General features: G+C 34.8%; 2 protein-coding genes across 2 annotated transcripts; both read left to right on the top strand.

The window, feature by feature from the left end:
• Positions 1 to 6,544: 6,544 nt before the first annotated feature.
• On the top strand, positions 6,545 to 10,149 carry LOC104119036 (transcription factor bHLH145-like). Its single transcript, XM_009630430.4, has 4 exons — positions 6,545 to 6,728; positions 7,287 to 7,850; positions 7,975 to 8,128; positions 8,239 to 10,149. The coding sequence occupies exon 4, from the start codon at positions 8,256 to 8,258 to the stop codon at positions 9,342 to 9,344; it is 1,089 nt and encodes a 362-aa protein (XP_009628725.1). The 5' UTR covers positions 6,545 to 6,728; positions 7,287 to 7,850; positions 7,975 to 8,128; positions 8,239 to 8,255; the 3' UTR covers positions 9,345 to 10,149.
• A 6,861-nt stretch (positions 10,150 to 17,010) lies between these two features.
• Positions 17,011 to 18,882, top strand: LOC138903032 (uncharacterized). Its single transcript, XM_070190940.1, has one exon. The coding sequence runs from the start codon at positions 17,011 to 17,013 to the stop codon at positions 18,880 to 18,882; it is 1,872 nt and encodes a 623-aa protein (XP_070047041.1).
• The last annotated feature ends 5,084 nt before the right edge of the window (positions 18,883 to 23,966 follow it).

Genomic DNA, 23,966 nt, shown 5'->3' with positions numbered 1-23,966 from the left:
CTGTACCCTATTTTTAAAAATTATTGATTTGATAGCCAGCTAACAAAAAATCCGTAATAATATGACAATTACACCCCTGATAAAAGATATTAAATGATCTCCTCTCAGCAGCTTTATCAAAAAATCAGAAACTTGTCGAGATTCATCTTCAGAATCACACTTGTATGAAATCGTTTCATGTTGAAGCTAAAACTTCATGCTAATATAGCATAAAATTGCTTCACATTGAAGCTAAAACTTCATGCTAATACATGCTAAAATTATTTGTCATGAAACAACTGATGGAGTTGTAAGAATTAATAAAGCCCAAACGCCTCACCCTTAATGGTGCTTAAGAACGTGAGAACAATATAGAAGCAGCATAGATCAGATGATGAAGATATGTTAATCGCAATTGGATATTAGTTTAATCAATTGAAAAGATAATATTAAGGAAAAATAATCAAGGTCAAAATAAATCTGATGGGGAATATCGTAATTGTCCTCTACGCTTTAAAAATTAAATTATTGTATGAGTTTTATCCGAAACTTCAGTCTAAACATGTTGAAGTTATTTAGTTCATTTGCTAAAATTTCAGACTAAACATGCTTAAGTTATTTTAAAGTTCTTTAGTTCATTTGCTAAAATTTCAGACTAAACATGCTTAAGTTATTCTAAAGTTATTTAGTTCATTTGTTAAAATTTCAGACTAAACATGATTAAGTAATTTAGTTCATTTGCTAAAATTTCAGACTAAACATGCTTAAGTTATTAGTTCATTTGCTAAAACTTCAGACTAAACATGCTTAAGTTTTTTAGTTCATTTGCTAAAACTTCACACTAAACATGCTTAAATTTTTTAGTTCATTTGCTAAAATTTCAGACTAAACATGCTTAAGTTATTTAGTTCATTTGCTAGAACTTCAGACTAAACATGCTTAAATTATTAGTTCATTTGCTAAAACTTCAGACTAAACATGCTTAAGTTATTTAGTTCATTTGCTAAAACTTCAGACTAAACATGCTGAAATTTCTTAGTTCATTTGCTAAAACTTCAGACTAAACATGCTTAAGTTTTTGTCTTGCAGTATGTAATTTTCTTAAGATTTTTTGCTAATGCATGCTAAAGTTATTTAGTTCATTTGCTAAAATTTCATACCAAAACATGCTGAAGTTTTGTAACGCAGTCTGCAGTTTTGTCATGAGTTTTATCCGAAACTTCAGTCTAAACAAGCTGAAGTTTTTTTAGTTTATTTGCTAAAACTTCAGCATAGATATGCTTAAGTTTTTGTCCTGCAGTTTGTCAATAGTCTTTTATTAAAGAAGGGCAAAATCGTCTTTTTAAAATACTTTTAACACAAAAATAGGTACGGATGCAAACGAAAATCAAAATAGATATAAGTTAAAAAGGGGCGACCAAATAAAGCGCCCAATCTGTACGAGTATTTATATGAGGTGAATCCAAATTAGTTGGCTCAACAGATCTTGGACGATATTGAATTCTTAAAAGAAAAACTGAAACAAGAGGAAGACAAGGAGACATAAAATAAGCAATTAATAACTAATTAACTAATTTAAAAGATGAAAGTGGATGTACTGTACTCTATATATATAGTGCCTAATGAAGCCATGGCTGGACTAATTAAAAAACCCTAAAGACCATGATTTGGTCACCTGAAACAAATCTTTTGCACAGATGAGAAGATCCAAGGTAGCCAATAATTTATACCTCCTAAGTGTAAATTAATTTTGGATAATAATAATAAAGGATGCTTTAATAAATCAAATGCAAGTGGTGTTTGGAGTTAGGGGAACAATATACATCGTTCTTCCCAATTTCATTAGGTCTACACTTTTGGTGGCAGTACTTAAACCCTCTATCACTAAATAATTTGTTTTTAATGTATAATACACAATTATAGCAGATGTAAAAGCAAAGGATTCCTCAAGGCACGTCTTAGCCCTACTTTATTCATCCTCCATACTCGCTTTAGTTATCTTTTCGTACAATATAATCAAGATTCTAATACTTTCTTCTATTTTTCATATTATTATTCTATCTTCAATAAATATCAAATTTGCAGTTCGATTTGATACGTGTCAAGGAATGACTCAAGGGTAATGGATATGAACTGACCACTTATTGGAATAGTCAGACAATTTTAGGAGGTCTTTGACGTTTATTTTTATTTATTTATTTTTTATTATATTGATGGAGTTTGAACTCTCAACCTTAATTATGGAAGAGAGGGAACTTATTAAGTGAGCGAGCCCGCAATCTCAATCTTTGTTGTTCAGTAGTACACCCACCCACAACAAATATAGGTTTTTATTTTTATTTTTAGCATGCGAGATTCTATTTATATTCGATAGTCCAAAAAATATATAAAATTTGTTTAATTTTTTTTATATAACATACAGAATATATATATAAAAAAATTCCCAAAACATCATTTTAGTTTAAACATCTTTCTTCCACAAGGATTGTAAGAAGATATAAGAATTCCAGACAAAAGCATATATTAGTGGATTTTTAAAATTTTACTTGGTTAATTCAATAAATATCTAGACAATAGCCACTCTGATTACAAGAACTTTTATAGTATGAGATTTCTGATTGGTCTTACTTCCGACAAACAACTAAATCGTAATTCTTTTCTAGTATTTCCCAAAGTTGGCTTTATAGTGCTTAGTTTAATAAACAGCAATTATATGTTTCCTTCATCTTTATTAGATGGGGTACTCCATGTATGTCACCTCTTACCTAAAAAAGATTAAATTTAGCTATGATTAGTGTATAGTCAAAGAAGGGAACGGTTGAGAATTTGACTATCGTTTTCGATAATCACTTGCTTTATTATCTTAATAAAAGTATGATCAAATCAACTTAATAAAAACAGTATATATATATATATAAGCGAAAGCTAACCAATAGAGAGAATATAGTTGCTTCACATGCACATAAATGAACTATTAAACCACTAAGCAAGTGACGAATAATACGTGCAAGTTTCAGTTATAGAATTCAACATTATTAGGACAAACTTCTCGATTTTATTTAAACTATTGCACAATGAAGTGGGTGATGCTGATGTTGAGTTCCCACATCCGCTATTTAAATGTAATTTTATATTATTATGGTCAATTCTCATCTTGCGGGCTAGCTTTTGATGTATGTCGAACTCGGCATAAATTCAGTTTCTTTACCAGCTGATGCCAACTGCCAGTTTTTTTTTATAAAATGATAATTAATATATAATATGATACATTTTAATCAAGGTGGAACATATATACCCATGATGATATATATGCATCTCTCTCGCAATAATAAACTATATAGCTAGTCTAAGATTAATAGTGAAAATTACTATACACTGTATGGGCATGGCTGGCCAAAGTACAATTGTTATATTTGCATGCTTTAATCATGTATTTCACTACTCCATATTATTTACTACAGTAAAGATAAAGTAAGGGAAGAAAAAAGTGAAAGAAGGTTGAAGAGTAAAGTAGTACTACTAGTAATGTTGATGATTAAATACTTCTCGCGGAGTATGTGTGGAATAATGCTGGTCTTTCTTTCTTTTTAAGTAATGATTAAAGTATTATTGTTTTTTTTAATGATAAAAAGTATTGTTGTATGCTTCTTTGTTCTTCTTTCCCATCAGGCCCTTTTTAGTAACAATTCTATTGAAGAAGATATTCACTAAAATAATTAATTGAAAAACAAAAATATTAAAAAGGACAATTTAATCAGATTATAATATTTTTTATTAGTAAAAACTAAATTAAAAGAATTATTATAAAAAATTAAAATAGAAAAAATAAACGTAATATCATAAAACACAAGTAGGATTAATGTGATGAGGCAAACTCTAGATGGAGATCTCTGAAATTATTCTTTTATTTTCTCTTAAGACCTTTAAACCCCAGTCTTGATGTAGATATATTTCTTTTTTCTTTTAACCGTATGTGGAATACATTAACCCCGATAAATTTAAATTCGCATTCGATAAAACCACTAAAAATATATAATTATTAATGAAAAACTTCTCAATTCTCAAGTCTTAAATTTAAGACTTTTAACTAAAAGCCGGGCTGACTAGGCCACTAAGGCAATGGCCTTAGGCCCCCAAAATACTTAAGGCCCCAAAATCTATAAATAATATATATAATATCTAATAATTATTCACTATTGATAGAATTTTTAAAATAATTGGTTAAAATAGTTATTTTTACACATCTTAAATTGTAGTTACTAGTTGTTTCCCATCTTTAATTCGTCCCAACTTAAATCGATCTACTTAATATGTTAGTTTAGAATATATTTTTTAAATTCTTTGAGTGCCTTTGTAGATATTTTCAAGCTACTTTGATAAGTAACTATTAAAATTTGTCTTTAGCATTGAATGACTTTTGAAGCATAGTAGTTACAACAATATTATTTTTTTCAACTTATATTTAGAGTTAAAAGTGCTACGAGAAACTGTATAAGTAGAAGAATACTCTATGGCAAACTCAATCAGGTAAAAAATGTTAATTCAATTACCGTTAATAATTTTTATATCAGTTGTCTTGGTTGAATTTTTTTTTCAAAGTTAAATCAATAAAGTTCAACATGATAACACAAGAAATATTAAACAAATTGGTTAGACATTGACAATAATTAAAACTGATTCTAACTTCTTTTGATTTGGATAAATTATAAGAGAAAAAATAATTAAAAAAATTTAAGGCCTCAATTTTTATTTTCACCTTAGGCAGCCAACCCGATTAAAAGGGAAGAAATTACAACCATATTGTCACATCTATTGTTAAGTCAAGAGTTATTAATGGTCATCAAGTAGCCACAGCTGGTTAGAGGGGGCTACATTGTGCATATATGATTCACATGGTTTGAATGGTCAAGTTTCAAATGATTGGGTGTTCTCGTTACACATTGGATACTTTCCCCTTTTTACTGCTGTCCATTTTATTTTTCCTTTTCTCAAAATGCAAAAGTTTGGTCTTACATCTGAAATTGACCAATATCACCTTAAAAATTACCCCAAAAAGATTATCTATGGAAACAGAGAGGGGATAAAATCCATTTCGTATAGAAAAAAGAAACATTCAATTCGTAGTCAAAATGAGATTTGAAAAAATAGTACCTAGAATTCGTTCATATAATAACCAATCTTTTCATTTGCTTTAAATACCAAAATAGTCCACTTTCAAGAGAAGAAGAACAAAGAGAAAGAAAAAAATATATAGAAAAGACATGGCTAACCCAAATTAAATCACTAAAAGATGAAGGATAAAAAAACAACTTGGTGCATTTCTCTTTTTAATTTCATTTCCAATAGAAAAAGTTGGATATTTTCGCCCTCCTTTGCATGTCAATGTGAGGCTAGATGGAGGGTTGTAATCAATAGTGGAGCCAACATTTTCACTAAGGAAATTCGAAATATTAAAAAGTAACACTAAGCAGTTAAGAGAATTCGATATATATTATTAATGCATTAAAAAAAAATTAACTTTTAGTATAATTTTTGAGCGAAGGAGATTCGGAACCCCTTCCGCCAGCCTAGCTCCACCTTAATTGAAATGAAAAAAATCTAGGTCTTCTTTCTCGAAAATAATCCAAGTTTCTTTTTCTCCAAAAAGGAAAAAAAAATAAGTTGGAATAAAAAAAAGGAAGTGAAAAATATAATGGTCATAACTTAACCTTTAGTGTAATTTTTGAGTGACGGAGGTTCGGAACCCCTTCGGCCATCCTAACTCCACCTTAATTGTAATGAAAAAAATCTAGGTTTTCTTTTCTCGAAAATAATTCAAGTTTCTTTTTCTCCAAAAAAGAAAAAACAAATAAGTTGGAATAAAAAAAAGGGAGTGGAAAATATAATGGTCATAACTTAACCAAACGAAAGCGAATTGGAGGAATCATGATCTAACCCACGGGTCCACTCAATGTCCCCGGGCCCCGGTTCACTACCAGATAGTTCCGAATTTTTATTTATTTATTTACAAAAATAATTACTCCTACTTAAAGTCAAATTTACAAACAAATCAACTCAACAACCAAACACAAAACAAAATTAACAAGTAGGAGTAATTACCAACGGAATCATGATTTTCTTGATATTTCTTAGATGGTCGATTGGTAAGAACATTTTTAGTTTGAAGTGTCAAATATTTTCGCGCTTTATTTTATTGTGAAATATTATAATTAGAAATTATCGAAGTATTTGCAAATATTTTACACAAAAATTAGGATACTTGTTAAAAAAAATTAACTTCTAGAAATAATAAGTGAAAGTCACTTTTCATTTCTTTGTTTTTAAAAAATATTATTCTCAACAGAGTATTTTGAAGTTTAAAGTAATTTTATATTGAAAAATGATTTCAAAAAAAATATTTTTACTGTACCAAACACAAATAGTAGAAAACAAGTGGGGATCTTTCTATACCTTCATCCCCCCCCCCCACCCCCCCCACCCCCCCCAAAAAAAGGAGTGATATGATTATACACAAATCCAAGCGTGCACTTGGCACGCATGAAAGCAATTAATTCCATCAACCAAAGTAAAGAAGATGGTCTTTTTCCTTTTTATATAGTCTCTCCCCTTATCTTTGACTGTACTCTACTTCCCCTCTCTATATTTTGCACACATACACACACTACTTTCAATCTCCAAAATCAAATCTCTGCTATTTTTGGGTTTCTCATTATAATCAATTGGGTTTCGCTTCTCTAGTTTCATTCTCTGTAAGTACCTATTTTCTCAATAAAGTAATTGTACGGTCGATTTTGGTTTTTTCATTTAGTCCATTTGAGTTTTGATTCTTGGTATTCATGTTTTGGTTGTATGGTTGTTAGTTTTCCAAGTTTTAAAGGAGTTTTCACTAGGATCTTGCTTTATCTCCAATAATAAAATAAAATTGCCTTATTACTCTAATTATAGAAGCTACTAAAAATAGAGGTTAACAGCTAATTATGTGAATGGATTTTCAGCTGTAATTTCTTAACTTTTTTAATTCCATGTCTGGTTTCAAGAAAATAACAATGAAATTAATCCTGTAGTCTTACTAGTATGTCTCTTTTAAAAAAAGAATCTTTGTATGACTTGGTACAAAGACTCAAGGGGCAAAAAGCCAAAAAAGTAACCATCTTTGTCCTAATAAGTAATAATTCGCCCCACCCCTCAATTTTCTGAGTATTCAGGCGTGCATTCACAAGATTCCTACTATTTTTTTCTATAACATATATGGTTTCATCTGATGTCTTGGTTTTTAAACTGATGTTAGTATGTTGTAATGTTTACAGGAGTTTATAATTGACTAAAGTGAGGAACAGCATGCTGTGGTGCAGTTTATCTGTTGATGTATATAGGAAAGTCATCTCCTTGAACTTGTACTGTCATGTTATTCTGTAAAATACCCTCCACAAAATCACTTCTTTTCTGAAATCTTGATTCGTTTTTCACCTCAGAAAATTCATATTCTTTTTATATTAATCTTCCATGGGTTCCACTCGTTTCATTGTCATACCTTGCTACCTTCTCATGATCAGCTGAGAATCTGTTTCTCTTCAGATTACTCACTTTTTTAGCTTTCTTATAGGAGATAGTTGTGTGGTGTTTATTTGAAGGATTAGCAAAATTGTTCCTTAACTTGAACAATTTTTCTGGTGGGGTTTTTAAGAATCAGTTCTGCTAGAATTAAGATTGTGGTGTGTTGGTTGTGGGAGGGATTGGAACAAGTAGTTATGGTGTGCCAAGCAGCTGGCCAGACAAGATTTCGGGCATTGAAGCACGAAAATGGGATTGCTGGGTCTGCCACCATAATTGTTAGAGTAATTGCATGCTTTCAACCTCTCCAGGATTGCCAGGTTAGCGTTCGTAGTTTTTTAGATTCCAATTTTATTGTCTTGTTGTATATTTGATCTCCTAGTTTTTACTTTTTAGTTGAAGAGATTGTGGATGAAAGCTAATTTCTTTTCTTGTTTATTTCAGGCTGAATATTTTCGCCAGTTGTTGAAACCCGTCACGTAGTTTTATCTTTCTTGTTACTGCATTCAAGTTAAGCTGGAATTTTTGGATTTTCTGTTGTTTCTCAAGTCTACAAGAAGTAATCAGCAATTTGTATCACCTCAGTTATTTAGAACTGGTATGTTTCACGATATCTCCGTTCTTGGCAATTTTTATTGATTTGAAGGTTAAGTTTTTACATATGGATCATTTGGTTTATAGATATTTTTTTTTGGGTTTGATAATTAGGTGATTGTTGAGGTTGAATGGAAAAAGACTTCGGTTCTTGGTTCCATCACCAGTATCCAGATCTGCAATCAGCCCATTCGAACTTTTCTAGTTGTGGACTCAATATTGGGCAGCAGAATTCTGTTCCTATTTACATGACTCCTCACTCGAATGAGGTTCCAGTAAAAGGGAATTCTCACTTCTCATTTTATAGGCTGCCAGAGTCAAAGGCAAGCCAACCAACTGAACCTTGTAATTGGTTATACTGTTTACCACGGTTCCGACAAGGTTTCACTCCAGTTTTAAACACTGTAGTGAACACAAAGCTTGGTCCTCAAACAATTGACAATCTTGGAGATAAAGAAGAAGCTGATGCAAGCCGTGGATCCGCTCAGAAGAGATTTCTTGTTTTTGATCAATCTGGTGGTCAAACAACTTTAATTTACAGTTCTCCAAATGGTACTCCAGTTCAATGCCTGCCCTCTCGGAGTCCACAACCCGCTGGACCTTGTAATTTGATTAAGGAAGGCCCACATATTAAAAGGAATGGAATTTGTCCATCTGGGCTTTACTTCAGTGGTGAATATTATGAAGAAAACTATACAGATGACGTGGAAAGTGAATTGCACGAGGACACTGAAGAATTGAATGCCCTACTCTACTCAGATGATGATGATGGTAATTCTGAGGATGGTGAAGAAATAAGCACAGGGCACTCGCCTAGTACTATGACAGCTCATGATCTACCACAGTGGCTTGATGAAATAGGCGAAGAAGTAGCTAGTTCGGAATGGCCAAACAAAAAGCGTAAACGGTTCGATGGTGGCTGTGATGTACCATCAATCATCGATACTGCAACCTCTGCGAAACCCTTTACTTGCTCTGACTTAGAGGATGATGCAGAATCCAGTTGTGGCAATAGCAATAATCAAGTTTCAGAAGCATTGGTTTCTCTATCTGGGGAAAAGAGGCCAAGAAAAAATGAAATTTTTGAGACGATAAGCGTTTTGCAGAAGATAATCCCTGGAGTGAAAGGAAAAGATTCGATGGTTGTCATTGATGAAGCAATAAGTTACTTGAGATCCCTGAAGATGAAAACCGAGTCTTTAGGACTTGATACTCTTTGAGCTTCAGTATGCTCCTGCTGACAGTAGTGCCAGTACTAGTAGTATTGGTACTTGTAGCATATATTTCTGAGGTAAGTTTTAATGCTTTGTGAATAAATAAGCAGAAGTAAGGTTAGATGTGGTGTGGTAAGGAGGAGTTCGCTGAACGTCATAAGCTAGGAAACCGGATTGAAGAACCTTTTGGAGTCTTAATTCCTTCATTCTATTGAAGCAGTTACTGTTCTTTTGAAATCTCTAGTCATGTCTCATTCATGTCTGTACACATACGGTGGGTACTTCGTATAGTTGTTCCAATGGTGACGGTATATATGAGTTCATGTCTTGATGCTGAAGAGAAAAGTTATTCAGCCCTGGGAAAAACGTTTTCCCACCTACTTCATAGCTGTATGTGTGAACAAGCAGATGACACATACCTCAATAGCATCCTGGAGAAGTAGTTGTGCTTGGTGGGCATTTTAGTTACCAGACCCTTTCATTTGTGTCCTTTTCCCTTGATCTTGTCAAGTTACCCCCTTTACAGCTTCCCTCATCGAATGGCACCCATTGCAGTGGCAACACATCTTTGTTTTGCTGTTACATCAGGTATTTGTTGCTCTGCTTGATTGAGCATGAATTGACCACTCTGGATTTGTCAATGCCTAAGAAGGGTCGAAATTCTCGTGTAAAGACTGCTATATCCACATTACCAGTTAAGATTTCCTCCACTATGTTATCATGGTGTGACGTTTGTCATCTAGAACTTTACCAGTTTGATTCCATGTATGTATCATTTCTTTGAATGGCCAATATACTATATTTTGGTGTAGATTCTGTCTTAATGCGCGTCTTTTGCCGCTAGAGAGTTGTGATGTGTTTTATTGGTTTGATTCCTTTGTGCTCTATTGTTAAGCTTCTTCATTGCTGAAAGAGGACTGCATGTTCTGAAATATTATGGTGATAAAATTCCACACATTCTAACTGCAGGCGAGCCACCTGCATTGCGTCGCGCAACTATTCTCTTTCTTACTTTTTCTTTCCTACATGGGAGAGGGTAGATGAACTAAGTAGATCAAAGAAATGTATCTTGTTTTGACGCTTAGAATTTTGATAACTTGTGGTTTTCCCTTTTTTTTTTCTTTTTTTTTCTTTTTTCATTCTTTTAATAAAGCACCCTCCCCATGGTTTAGAAGTTAGCAGTAATTGTCAATATAACTGAGATGAGTCATAAATATGCTTCCAAAAATAGGAGTTGTTTTGTTTTGATCAGAAAAGATATTAGCTTTGTGCTATGATCGGAGCAGTCAAATTGGCCATTCCAAGAGCTAAATGGGTGTACATGCATTGTTCAAACGCCAAAAGTAGTACATTCTTGGAGGATTCAACACGGTACGGCAAGAGTCCGGCCAACATAGTTTACTAGTATGTAACATTTGATAAAGCATAGATAGCAACAGCTAATTAAAGACCCTTTGTGAGTCTTATTTCCATCATTTTCTATAACCAGTGGCTATGCTATTGAAATCAGTGGCCATGTCTCATTCATGTCTCAGCTGTATGTGTTGAAGAGCAGATGACTTGTTTCTGATCAGTAGGACCTGAAAATGTGTCAAGTTTATACTTGGTGAGCAATTTGGGTCCCAACTATCACTTTCTTGCTCCTTTTTCTTGATCCGGTCATGTTACTTCCTATTGCCTAATGCCTATTCCTTTCTTATGTCAATGACAGGGCAGCAATTGCAATGGCTATCCATTTTTTTTTTTTTTAAAAAAAGATGAGTTTACGAGGAAAATATTTTTCAAAATATATTTCTCTGAATGTGTGGAAGTCGTCTTGGTGAGCAAAATTACGTGATTACTGTTTTGTTGTAGATAATAGGTTCCCGGTAGAATAAAGGAAATTGCGCAGACATTGTCGTTATCAAAATGACAAAAATGAAAAACATCACTAGTTCCATTTTATGTATATTGTTTCATTGCTGTATTTGGTGTTGTGCGTTGTCTTTATCCCTGTGTTTTTACGTAGCATGCGTGCTTTATTGGCTAAGTGCTGGAGATAGTGATGTGTTTTATTGATTTGATTTGTTAAATACTTCAATTCAATAGTGAAAGGGGACGGCATGTTTATGCATTATTTGGGTGATGAAATTCAACATTTCCAACTGAATCCAATAGATGTGCAACTATTCTCATTTTTCCCCTTCTTTTCTACATGAGAAAAGCTAGAAAAATTAAGGGTTTTATGTACAAGATAATGCAAAGGCAATGATGTAATACATGATTTAATAATCAAATCACTGGATAATGTAGCATACATGCCTTTGTTGGCGGATATTTGATTTATTGCATAACAAATGAGATGTATGGTAAATAATACTCCATATGACTTTATAAATTTTATTCTTTTTTTTAGTAAAAAATTAGAAATATATATTAAGGCTATTTTGATCTTTTATGTGTTTTATTTTCGTAAAGCTAGTTTTCTTATAAATTAGCATGTTGAATTTGGTATAGAATGATACTGGAATTCTCATATAAAATCGTTTGAAATGCTAATCAAAAGCAGCATAAAACAACCATTCTATACTAAACTTATTTTCCTAACCCGGTAACCAGAGGACCCTTAAGTAAATAAATAAGGATTTAACTTTTTTTTAGTCTTGGAATATAGATTAGGTATAAATTCTCTTTTTAAGAAGATAAAAATAAAAACGCGATTCTTGTGGTTTAGTAGTTAACAGTGCTCGTCAATTAAACTTTGATGAGTGATAAATATGCTCAAAATACTAGTCATTTAATGTGTGATGTTCCGATTTTTTTTTAAAAATAAAATAAGTGTCATGACTTAAGCATTATCAGTTTGTCTTGTCGTAGTAGTTAATTTGGCAATTCAACAGGCTAAGTTGGGTGTTTAGGCTGCTTGGTGCAAACGTCAAACTAAAAAAGAAATTATTAAAAATAGCTACTCATACCTAATATGTTTGCAACAGATAATGGAAATGGACCTCTCTAACTACTCCCTTTTTTTCCCTCTTATATTTATTTATTTATTTATATTTTTTCTCATATCTCATGCTCTTTACATTGTCACACGAAGAAATAGACCTGACAATTTGTGGTGATGATTTGAACTTTTAGGTTTTCGCTATCCAGTATTAAGAAATGTATTTGTCTTGTTAAATTAGCAATAAAGAACATAAGAAAAAAGATAATCCATGGACCTAATTATTTGATTAAGGCTCTTTTGTTGCAAATTTGATACTAACTTTATTACATCTACAATAACATACAACTTAAAAATTAAATTTCATACAACTAATTATATAATTTATTTGCAACTTTCATACAATATTCATACAAACTTAATACAATATAAAGATAATATTCATACAATTCAGTGTACAACTATAATACAACTTTACTACAATGTTGATACATCTTCAAATGTGTGATACGGTTTGTCTGTCACGCTTCATACAAATATCATACAACCTACTGTTGAGGTTTTTGTTATTTAAGATGAAATAGTCTTAAAATGAGGGTGAATGGGAAATGGAGGGAAAATGAAATTTTTGAGTAAAATTTTAAGTTTCCCCCTCTTGACAATGAGACATTGTCCCATATTGGAAGAGAAAAAGATTTTTGGTGGGTATATATATAATTGCTCTTCTTGTAGCTCTTAAAGAGTTAAGAAGAAAGCAAGTCTCGCGCCGTCATCGTCGTCGCTCGCTGTAAGCATGTAATTTTTGACCCGCGTAACTTTTAAAAGGAATATTTCAAAAAAAATTGTTTATTTTTACTTTTAATAGGATTTCAGTCAACTTTTAGTTTTAATTTTAAAACATATGTTTGAAAATACAAAAATAGTTTCATGTCATAATATAGATATTTTAATTAATTAGGATTGAATTTATATTTTTATGGTATGATATTTTAGGAAAAGAAATTAATATTTTAGCTTTGTAGAGTTAAAGGGCCACCTTTAAAGGCAAATGTGGCCCAAACTTGAGCCCAATTTCTGACAGTCCACCCCTCCCTTCAGCCCATTTACCCATTCCATAACCCACAACCCTTTTATAATAAAAAAACCTAATTTCCTACACTCTAACGAGGCGCCCCCTTCAGAAGAGAGACGGATCCCCCCCTTTTGACGAACCCTAGCGGCTCTCCTCTAAAAAAAACTTCCCCTCTCCTTCGACACCATTCCTAGCAGCCCGTTTCTCCATGGTCACTCTCTCACCAACACACTGATCTCTTCTCTCACACATTCACATACACACGCAATTCAGGGAGTTAAAGGGAAAAATCAGAAGCACACACGAAATGGTTGAAACAAGAGAACTGAGCAACTGGAATTTTGAATTGAGATATGAAAGCTAATTCTCTTTCCTGGGTTTTTCAAAAGAGATTTGGAATCCAAACTTATTGCTGCTTTTCTCCATTTGAGTTGTTGAGCTTCTTCTTAAAGTTTTTTTTTTTTGGACCTTTATTTGGTCCAGCTTTTATTGTTTCCGCTGCTGTCGAGGTAATTTTCTTCCTTAAATTATGCTTCTGTTTGATTTTGATGTCATGAAATTATAAGAATATGTATGCTTTGAACTTGAATTGAGATCTGTGAGTGTTTGTTATTGAATAGGCGTTAATGTTACATTTCGCTTTGAATCTAAGATGATTCGGTCACTATATTCCATATGCTTGCTTTGAATATGTCAGATTTCTATCGAAGTATGCTAATTAGTGACTAAAGAGCTTTTTGTATTTTGAAATCAGTTGTGTTAGAAGTCACATTTTGCAGATCTAATTACTGTTCAAACTGTTTGGTTAATTAAATTCTGGGAACACTTATGGAACCAACTGAAGTTCATGTATAAAAGTGTCAATATAAAGGGCAGAGTTTAAGAATTGGTCATTTAGGACATGTATGATTTGTAATATTAATTTCAATTGTTGAAACATCAAATCTGTAGCCATTTAGTTGTAATTTGAGATTTCCTCCATATGAGTAGTTCATCCTTTAATTCATGAGTACTTTGTTTGATGAAAATGGTTCAAATTAGTATTGTAAATGTTAAGTAAATGTACATTTTCATCACAGGTGATTAGAGACAAAAGAAATTCAATGTTTGGACATGCTAGGCCTCAATAGGGGCCAAAATTGATTTACTTGGGTTACCGTCCAATACGTTGAATTAACTTAAAGAGTCAAATGGACTCTGAAACTCATTAGGTCGTTGTTGTTCATGAGTGGCCTCAGTCATGCACCAAACATGTTAATCAATATTATTAATAAAATAGTAGTGCGGCAGTTGTTTGTCAAACGCCTTGTTAGGTCCAAACATAGTTACCTCAACCGATTGCCCATTTCACTACCCAACAGCAACAACTCTACTAGCTTAATCAATTTTGTAGTTTGGTCACAATAAATCGTTCTTAAACCTTCATGCTTGATCTCAAACTTAGGAAAATAATCACTCATGAACCTCGTAGCTTGCTTTAGGCGTGATTAGTATAAATTATCGTGGCCATGGGTACGGTTCCCGTGGCATGGTCACGATACGTAATCTTCAATTCGGGTGTGCATTTCATGTGGCCCGATCATAACTTCAAACAATAATAAAAATAAGCATGTCGTAAATCGCGGGTGCATTTCATGTGGCGTGGTTTGCGATGTGTGCCAAAATGACAAGTGTACGACATCGTGACTTGTTCTAGAAATAAATTCCATAAATATTAAAAGCGGTATAGAAACGGTAATGCACAATAGATTTTAAAACATATAATAAATCAGATAATTAGGCCAAGTATTAATAGTTAAGCGATCGTGCTAAAACCACGGAACTCGGGAGTGCCTCACACCTTCTCCCGTGTTAACAGAATTCCTTACCCAATCTTCTGTGTTCGCGGACCATAAATAGAGTTAAATTTCCTCGATTTGGGATTTAAAATAAACCGGTGACTTGGGACACCATAAATTATTCCAAGTGGCGACTCTGAAATAAATAAACAATCCCATTTCGATTAATGTCACTTTAATTGGAAAAACTTCCCTATCCTCCCCCTCGGGAAAAAAGGAGGTGTGACAGCTCTGGCGACTCTGCTGGGGAACGAACCCAGAATCTCTGGTTCAGGGTTCAGAATTCGAGCTAAGATGACTGTTATACTTGGCTTTTACTTATTATCTGATTTCTACGTGTTTGAGCCTAATGTGCTAAATGCCTCTTTTTACCGCTTTGATATTGTTTGGACTGTATATAAACTGTCACGAAACCCTTCTTCTCTCCGAGTCTTCTAAATCTTCTGGGAAGTGTACGCTGGCGTGACTTCTTTTTTGTTAATGTCATTTCCTAATTTAGAATGAGGATCGGATCAGTTACAAAGCCGGATGGCCTTTTGGTTACCGGTACGTTGCCCCCCCGGCTCGAGTTGTCCGCTCGGGTAAGCCAGGTCTAGAACAATACACCCAGGATTTAAACTTTGAATAACAGCCTCATGCCGGATCCCTAGTAGGTGCGTTTGCTTGCATCACGTGCATTTGGCTTAGGGGACTCAACACAGGGGTTGGGTCCGTCTAGGACAGGTGTACCCAAAATTAAAGGACCATCCTGATGCATTCTTTACGTGCTACTTGTGCATTAATTTGCTTGGCTTGTATGTTGACCGGCTTCGTGAGTAAGAAAAAAAAAAATCCAAAAAAAAAAAAAAAAAAGAAGAGAAAAACCAAGAGTGAGGTAAGACAGAAAAACACCTGGTTTTGATAATTCCGGTATTCAAAAATCCCGTTACTCTGTCGAAATTTCAAAAACAAAGAGAGAATCATTTCAAAACAAATCATATTTTTCTGTGCATCAAAATGACAGAACTACGCGGGTCTGATTCTCACCGGATGTGGGATACATAGGCAAACCTCATCGGTTCCGGCCCACAATTTTCAAAAAAATCCAAAAATATTTTCTTTACCTCCTCTTTAGGAAGTCTTTCGTTTAGACCATAATTTTTAAAAAATCTAAAAATATTTTCCTTTATTTCCTTGTTTAGAAAGTCTTTCTTTGAGACCTCATTTTTAAAAATCCAAAAATATTTCCTTTAATTCCTTCTTTTAGGAGTCTTTTTTTTTTAGAAAATCCCAAACAAATAAAAGATTAAAAAATAATTTTAGACCAAAAAAAAAATTTATTTGTAGGAGTCTTTCATTAGAAAAAGAAAACAAATAAAATTAAAAACCCAAAAATATTTTCTACCTTTTTTTTAGAAAGTCTTTCTCCCAAAAAATCCAAAAAAAAAACAAAAACATCAAAAGCCAAAAAATATTTTTATTTCTTATAGAGAAGTCCTATCGGAAAAAAATTAGAAAAAATAATCAAATTCCAAAAATATTTTTTTTTATTTTATATATAAGTCTTTCTTTCGGAAGTTAAAAAGAAAAAAAATCAAAATCCAAAAAGAGTTAGTTTATTTACCTTATTTCTGATCCTCCCGAACTACGCACGATCTGATTCATGTTCCCACATGATACGTAGGCAACCCACATCAGGTTCGATCGACCAAAAAAAATAAATAAATGAAAAAATAAAATGATGATGATAATAAGGACCGACTGAGTCTATTCTAACGTGTCTCTTGTTTTGAATCATAGAAAAAGTTTGAGGTGGTCGGTTTGTGGTAAGTTGGCAACACAATATCCAAGGAAAAAATGCCATTGACAACTGGCATCAAAGCTGTTACAAGTGCTCAAGAGACTCAGGGTCAGAGGGTTCTACATGAGTCTACTGTGGTTGAGGAAAATAGAGTACTGAAGCAACAAATGACTGAAATGTGTCAAGCATGGGCCAATGGCCAAGGACCACCTTTTTCTATTCATGGTTTCCCAGAGTTCACATCCATTTCGACTACTACCATTCCGGTCTCATTGCCTGATCAATCCTATCCACCTGGGTTCAGTCTTTTTCCTAACTGTATGACTACAACTAAAACTTCTGTTGCGCGCTCCCAAAGTGTGCCATTGACAACCAATCAGACAACCACTACTGTTATACCCGTCTTCACCATCCCACAACTGACGGTGGTGCAAAAGAAAACTCACGAGTCACAATTTGCTACCCAACAAGAACAATACCATTCTCCTGAGTACCACTCGTACCTATTCGATCTTCCTGCAAAGATTGAGAATCCTGCCCGTAAGATGGCACAGGAAGAAATGACCCAAAGAATGAAAAGCTTAGAACAACAGTTGAAAAATATGCAAGGGTTGGCAGGTAAGAAGAGTGTTGCCTTCAAGGATCTATGTATGTTCCCTGATGTTCGTTTGCCACTTGGTTTCAAGATCCCCAAATTTGAAAAGTATGATGGACACGGCGACCCCATAGTTTACTTGAAAAGGTATTGCAATCAGCTAAGAGGTGCGGGAAGAAATGAAGAATTGCTAATGGCTTATTTTGGGGAAAGCTTGACAGGGGTGGCCTCTGAATGGTTTATTGATCAAGACACCTCTCACTGGCATGTCTGGGATGACATGGCCCGGGCCTTCGTCAGACAATTCCAGTACAATATCGACATCGCCCCAGACCGCAATTCCCTTTCTAACTTGAAGAAGAAATCGACTGAAAGCTTCAGGGAATATGCCATTAAATGGAGAGAGCAAGCAGCTAGAGTTAAGCCACCCATGGATGACCACGAGCTAATCACTGTCTTCCTTCAGGCTCAAGAGCCAGATTATTTTCAAAACATGATGTCCGCAGTTGGCAAATCCTTCTTGGAAGCAATCAAAATTGGGGAAATGGTTGAGAATGGCCTTAAGACAGGCAAAATTATAAGTCAGGCAGTTCTCAAAGCTGCAACTCATGCTGTAAAGATTGAATCTGATAATTTTAGTGATACGAATGAGAAGGATGAAGAAACCATGATGACAATAAGGTCGAGAAGAGGTCCTAGGAGAACATCTCGAAGGTATGAGCAGTCTCATCAGGTTTCCGATGATTCCCCTGAGCACTACTATCCACCTCAGAACCTACAATACTCTATTGCTCCATTTCAGTATGTTGTCCAGCCACCAAGACACCCCAGAAAGCGAGCACCAGCACTGCAAAATCTCCACCAGTCTCCACAAAATTTTCAAATGCCCTATAACCCACAACGGAGCCAGGGGTATAGAGGGGAACAAAGGCTGAAAGATAATTTTACACCAATAGGAGAGTCCTATGCAAGTGTGTTTGAGAAATTAAAGCATTATGACATGATTGCACCTATTCCTCCAAATTATGTGGACCCACGTGCAAGAAACTTTGACCTTTCTAAAAGGTGTGAATATCATTCCAATGCCCAGGGGCACAATGTTGAAAGTTGTCGGGATTTGAAAAAAGAAATAGAAAGGATGATCCAGGAAAAACTGATAGTGATCCAAGATAATGACACCCAGAATATCACGCAGAATCCTTTATATGCACATAATGATGCACACTTTGTGGGGATGATGTGTGGTGACATGGAGTATGAGAATCCTCTCGGAAACTTGCCGACTGAAATTGGAGAAGGCCATGGTGATTCTGATGAACAAATTTGTGGCTAAATCTCAAGCTTAGCAATTGAAAAGTCATTCCCTCCTCACTAGGAAGGAATCTTGGTAGCTTGTTTTGATGTTTTTTCTATTACCTGGGTTATTCCAGGGTGTGATCCAGATTTTATTTGTTTTATTGAGTCGAACCCTTCTATCCCTCTATTTTGTCCGTGTGAGTCTTGTCTGTTCGTTTTGTTGCTATTTTCATTAGCCGGGTTATTTTAGGGTCGTAACTCGGATTTTAGTTTGTTTGTCTTATTGTCAAATCCTTCTATCCGTTATTCAGTGAAATACAGTTTGTCCTTGTTTCATTCCATGCTTAGTTCTTTCGCCGCTAGTTCTAGTGATATGGCATGCATGCGGAACTTTTGGCCAGATCTTAGAAAATTGATCTAATCTTGAATCGGATAACCGAAAAAAAGAAGAAGATATTTTTTAGGATGAACAAAGAGTCGAAATACTTTGGAATTAAGCTCGAGTAAGTTTTACCTTCAAATCATTGTGAAGATCGGGTTTGGGAAAGAATCAATTGAAGTTTGTTGGAAAGTTTGACATTAAGGGATGGAAAGTGTCTTTCGACCACGACACACCAAGAAGACAGACATGTTCATCAATGTTGTATCGCGAAAGGAAACCATGTTTGGCATTCTCGAGGCTAGGAGGCCATTTTTCTGCTACCCAAACACTTTACCCTTTGTTACCTCTTTTGAGCCTGTGTTATTTTCTTCGACCACCCTCTTTTGGAATCAAGTTTAGAGTTAAAAGTTCAAAAATAAAAAATAAAAAAAAGGTCTATGCCCAAAGAGTACAAACTGGGGTAACTCTTAGAAAGTACAAGTAAAAAAAGAAGAAGAAAAGAACAGTCAAAAAGCTCATGCCCCCAGCTCTTGTAGAAGTTGGGCAACTTATTTTGAAAAAAAGAGAAAAGAAAAGAAAAAAAAAGACAAAAAAAAAAAAAGAAAGATGAAAAAAAGTTAGGTCAGATGTTTGAACTACGTTAGACCTGATTCCTTTAAAAAAGGGATACGTAGGCAGCCTTACACGGTTCGGTCCAACCAAACAAGAATTCAAAAAAAAATAAAAAAATACAAAAATCCCCAATATTAGAAACTGGGGCAAAAATTTTATTTCACTTTTGAAAGAGTCGATTCCAAGAGTTGTAAAGTGTACAACCCATCATATATAGTCTACTTAGAGCCTCCATGCCGACCCATCTTTCCAACCCTATCCAAAAACCTTCCAAATAAAGACCTCCCGATATGCCTTCAAGAATGCCAAGAAACACATGCAAAGAGCAGCAGTTGTCACACGACATAGAACACTGTCGAGTTGCTCACACAAAGAAAGCAAAAGAAAAAGAAAAAGAGAAGAAAAAATGAGAGAGTCTTACTAGTGAAAACCCTCACGGGCACTGTAAGACGACGGTAAGCAGAGATGAATAAATGAGAGAGACTTGTTGGTGAAAACCCCTCGGGGCACCGCTAGTCGAAAGTGAGTCATGAAGTTGATGCAAAGGATTGGCACGAACAAGCCCGACTTCAGAGTCATAAGAATGGTAAAAGGGAAGATTTAGTCAGTTTGATAGATCAGACCGTTAAGTCCAAAATGCATGTCATGATCATTAAGGCTAGTTACCGCAAAATAAAAAGAAAAAAAAAGAAAAGAAAAAAAACTCTTCCTTCCGTCCTTCCGACAGGGGCATTTCTTGTCAATACTTGTTTCTTTGCATCATTGTGTCTTTCACTCTAAGTCAGTCCTTGTCAAAACAAGCAGAAAAGATTTCAAAATCTGCTACCAGCTTTTCAGTTGCACAAGGTAAATTTGGCCAGCACACTCGGGTTTTACAGTCAACATGCGTCGAGGATTCATGCAAAGGCTTCCCCCCAAAAGACTCTTGTCAACCTATTCGGGTAAAGCAAGCAAAGATAACCTCAAGGTTAATCAGAGACTCTCTGTAGTACTGAACAAGAACTATGAAGTGTGCACATCATGCAAAAGACACTTACCAGTTGTGATTCTCTCTGACAGACAAATTGCTCAAAAAGCAGAAAGGCATTCAAGACATAGAAAAGGTCACCTAAGCCAAGATCTCCAGTTGGGACAACGCTGATTGAGCCACAAATACAAATAGTACTGGGTGTGAAATGATCAGGGTTGATGTAAAGCAAAAAGTCTCTTGAAACTGGCTCAAGCTGATTGAGCAAAAGCCAAGCTGCCCAAGACTCAAGGCCGCAAACCGACCACCACTTTTAAAACTGACAAAATTTTCCTTGTTTTGAAACAGGAAGAAAGCAGTGCAAGGAATTTGGGTTTCAGAAAAAAAAAAAAATAGAAGAAAAGAAAGAAAAGGAAAAAAAGAAGAGAAAACCCGACAAAGGTAAGTTTCTCAAATCTTTGCCTTTATCCGTCTTGCTAGTATGCATAAATGTTGCCATTTCTCTTCACATTTTTCCTCCTAGGATAAAAAGTCCTAGTCTGATGGATTTTCTCCCAATAAAAATCTTAGTCTGATGAATTTTTCTCCTAAGATAAAAGGCCTAGTCTGATGAACTTTCTCCTAGGATAGAAATCTTAGTCTGATGAATCTTTCTCCTAAGATACCAAAAAAAAAAAGAAAAAAAAAGAAAAAATACCTAGTCTGATGAATTTTCTCCTAGAATTAACGTCTTAGTCTGATGAATCTTTCGTCTAAGATAATAAAAAAGAGACCTAGTCTGATGAATTTTCTCCTATGATCGAAATCTTAGTCTGATGAATCTTTCTCCTAAGATTGAAGACCTAGTCTGATGAACTTTCTCCTAGGATAGAAATCTTAGTCTGATGAATCTTTCTCCTAAAATACCAAAAAAAAAAAACAAAAAAATCTAGTCTGATGAATTTTCTCCTAGGATAATAAGTTTTGAAAAAAAAAGGAAGTCTGAAAAAAAAAACAAAGGTCAATTTTTAGTTTTCTTAAGTTATCAATATTTAGTTTTCTTGAAATCAAGGGTCCCGCCTGGAGAATAGGGTCAGTTTTTAGTTTAGTCAAGCTTAGTTTATAATTTTTCGCAAGCTCAATCTCAAATTTAGGAGACGCACTTTCTAGTTTGGGTTTTTCAGATTTTTATTTCTTTAGGAGACGCACATCCTAGTCGAGTCTTCAATTTTGCTCTCATCATTGCATCCTTCATCAATAGCATAGGTAATTTATAGTTCTGCTAATAACTCACAAATCTTCCTAGTGTAAACTGGGGCAGAAAAAGTTTCTTTTGTTGTTTCTGTTTTGTTGTAGTTGCAGGCGCCCACCTGGAGAACGGGGGAATTAATTTCAAGTTTTAAGTCAACATCAGGCACCCACCTGGAGAATGAGGGAATTTGTTTTAATTTTCAAGTCATTAGCAGGCGCCCACCTGGAGAACGAGGGAATTAATTTCAGTTTTAAGTCATCAGGCGCCCACCTGGAGAACGAGGGAATTCATTTTAGCTTTAAGTCAACATCAGGCACCCACCTGGAAAATGAGGGAATTTATTTCAAGTTTTAAGTCAGCATCAGGCGCCCACCTGGAGAATGAGGGAATTCATTTCAAGTGTAAGTCATCAGGCACCCACCTGGAGAATGAGGGAATTTGTTTTAATTTTCAAGTCATTATCAGGCGCCCACCTGGAGAATGAGGGAATTAATTTCAGTTTTAAGTCAGCAGGCGCCCACCTGAAAAATGAGGGAATTCATTTATGTTTTAAGTCAGCACAGGGCCCCACCTGGAGAATGAGGGAATTTATTTTAAGTTTTTAAGTCAGCAGGCGCCCACCTGTTAAACGAGGGAATTCATTTCAAGTTTTAAGTCAACATCAGGCGCCCACCTGGAGAATGAGGGAATTCATTTCTGTTTTAAGTCAGGCGCCCATCTGGAGAATGAGGGAATTTATTTCAAGTTTTTAAGTCAGCAGGCGCCCACCTGGAGAACGAGGGAATTTATTTAAAGTTTTAAGTCAGCAGGCGCCCACCTGGAGAACGAGGGAATTTATTTAAAGTTTTAAGTCATCAGGCGCCCACCTGGAGAACGAGGGAATTCATTTCAGTTTTAAGTAATCAAGCGCCCACCTGGAAAATGAGGGAATTCATTTCAGTTTTAAGTCATCAGGCGCCCACCTGGAAAACAAGGGAATTCATTTCTATTTTAAGTCAGCACAGACGCCCACCTGGAGAATGAGGGAATTTATTTCAAGTTTTTAAGTCAGCAGGCGCCCACCTGGAGAATGAGGGAATTTATTTCGAGTTTTAAGTCATCAGGCGCCCACCTGGAGAACGAGAGAAGTCATTTAAGAATTCAATTCAAGTTAGAAGTAGCAGAAGCTCACCTCAAGAATGCGAGCTGACAGTACGGGATGACTAAAAGAAGAAGTCTCAATCCAGAATAAAAAAAAAAGAAAAAAAAAAGTGAATTCAAAATGCAGAAGCAGATGATAAGGTATGGGCTGCTCAAGACAAGACTGAAGTCACAAGCTTTGCATGTCCCGTCTTGATCCGAAAAGCTGAAGAAGAAAGAACTAGCACCTGCAGTTTGCAAGCATCAAGGTTCAAGTCAAAAGTCCGCATGAAGAACCATTCAAGACTCAAGATCAAGCTTCAGAAGACTCATAGATAGGAATCTTGTAACTCGTAGCTGATAGGCTTAGTTAGTTTCTTTTTCATTTTGACTTTGGTGTAATAGGGAGCTCAGCAAGAAAGAGCAACAGCAGCAGTGAAATCACAGCTTCTCGGTAGTCCCAGCTACCTAAACTTCTGAACTACACGTGACCTGATCCCTTTAAAGCCAAGGATATGTAGGCAGCTCAAATACCAGGGCTCGGTCATAATCTTTTATCCGTCTTTGTTTCGTTTTGAATAAGCGTCGGGTCATAAATCAATTACGTTGCTTATTGTTCTTTGCTCCGAAAACTCTTCGTGTTTCCAAGAAAAGAGGGGCAGCTGTAAGCATGTAATTTTTGACCCGCGTAACTTTTAAAAGGAATATTTCAAAAAAAATTGTTTATTTTTACTTTTAATAGGATTTCAGTCAACTTTTAGTTTTAATTTTAAAATATATGTTTGAAAATACAAAAATAGTTTCATGTCA

Source organism: Nicotiana tomentosiformis, chromosome 12, assembly GCF_000390325.3.
Source record: "Nicotiana tomentosiformis chromosome 12, ASM39032v3, whole genome shotgun sequence".
Lineage (NCBI taxonomy): Eukaryota > Viridiplantae > Streptophyta > Magnoliopsida > Solanales > Solanaceae > Nicotiana > Nicotiana tomentosiformis.
Note: the sequence above shows the minus strand (reverse complement) of the source record. Positions and strands in the feature narration are given on the sequence as shown.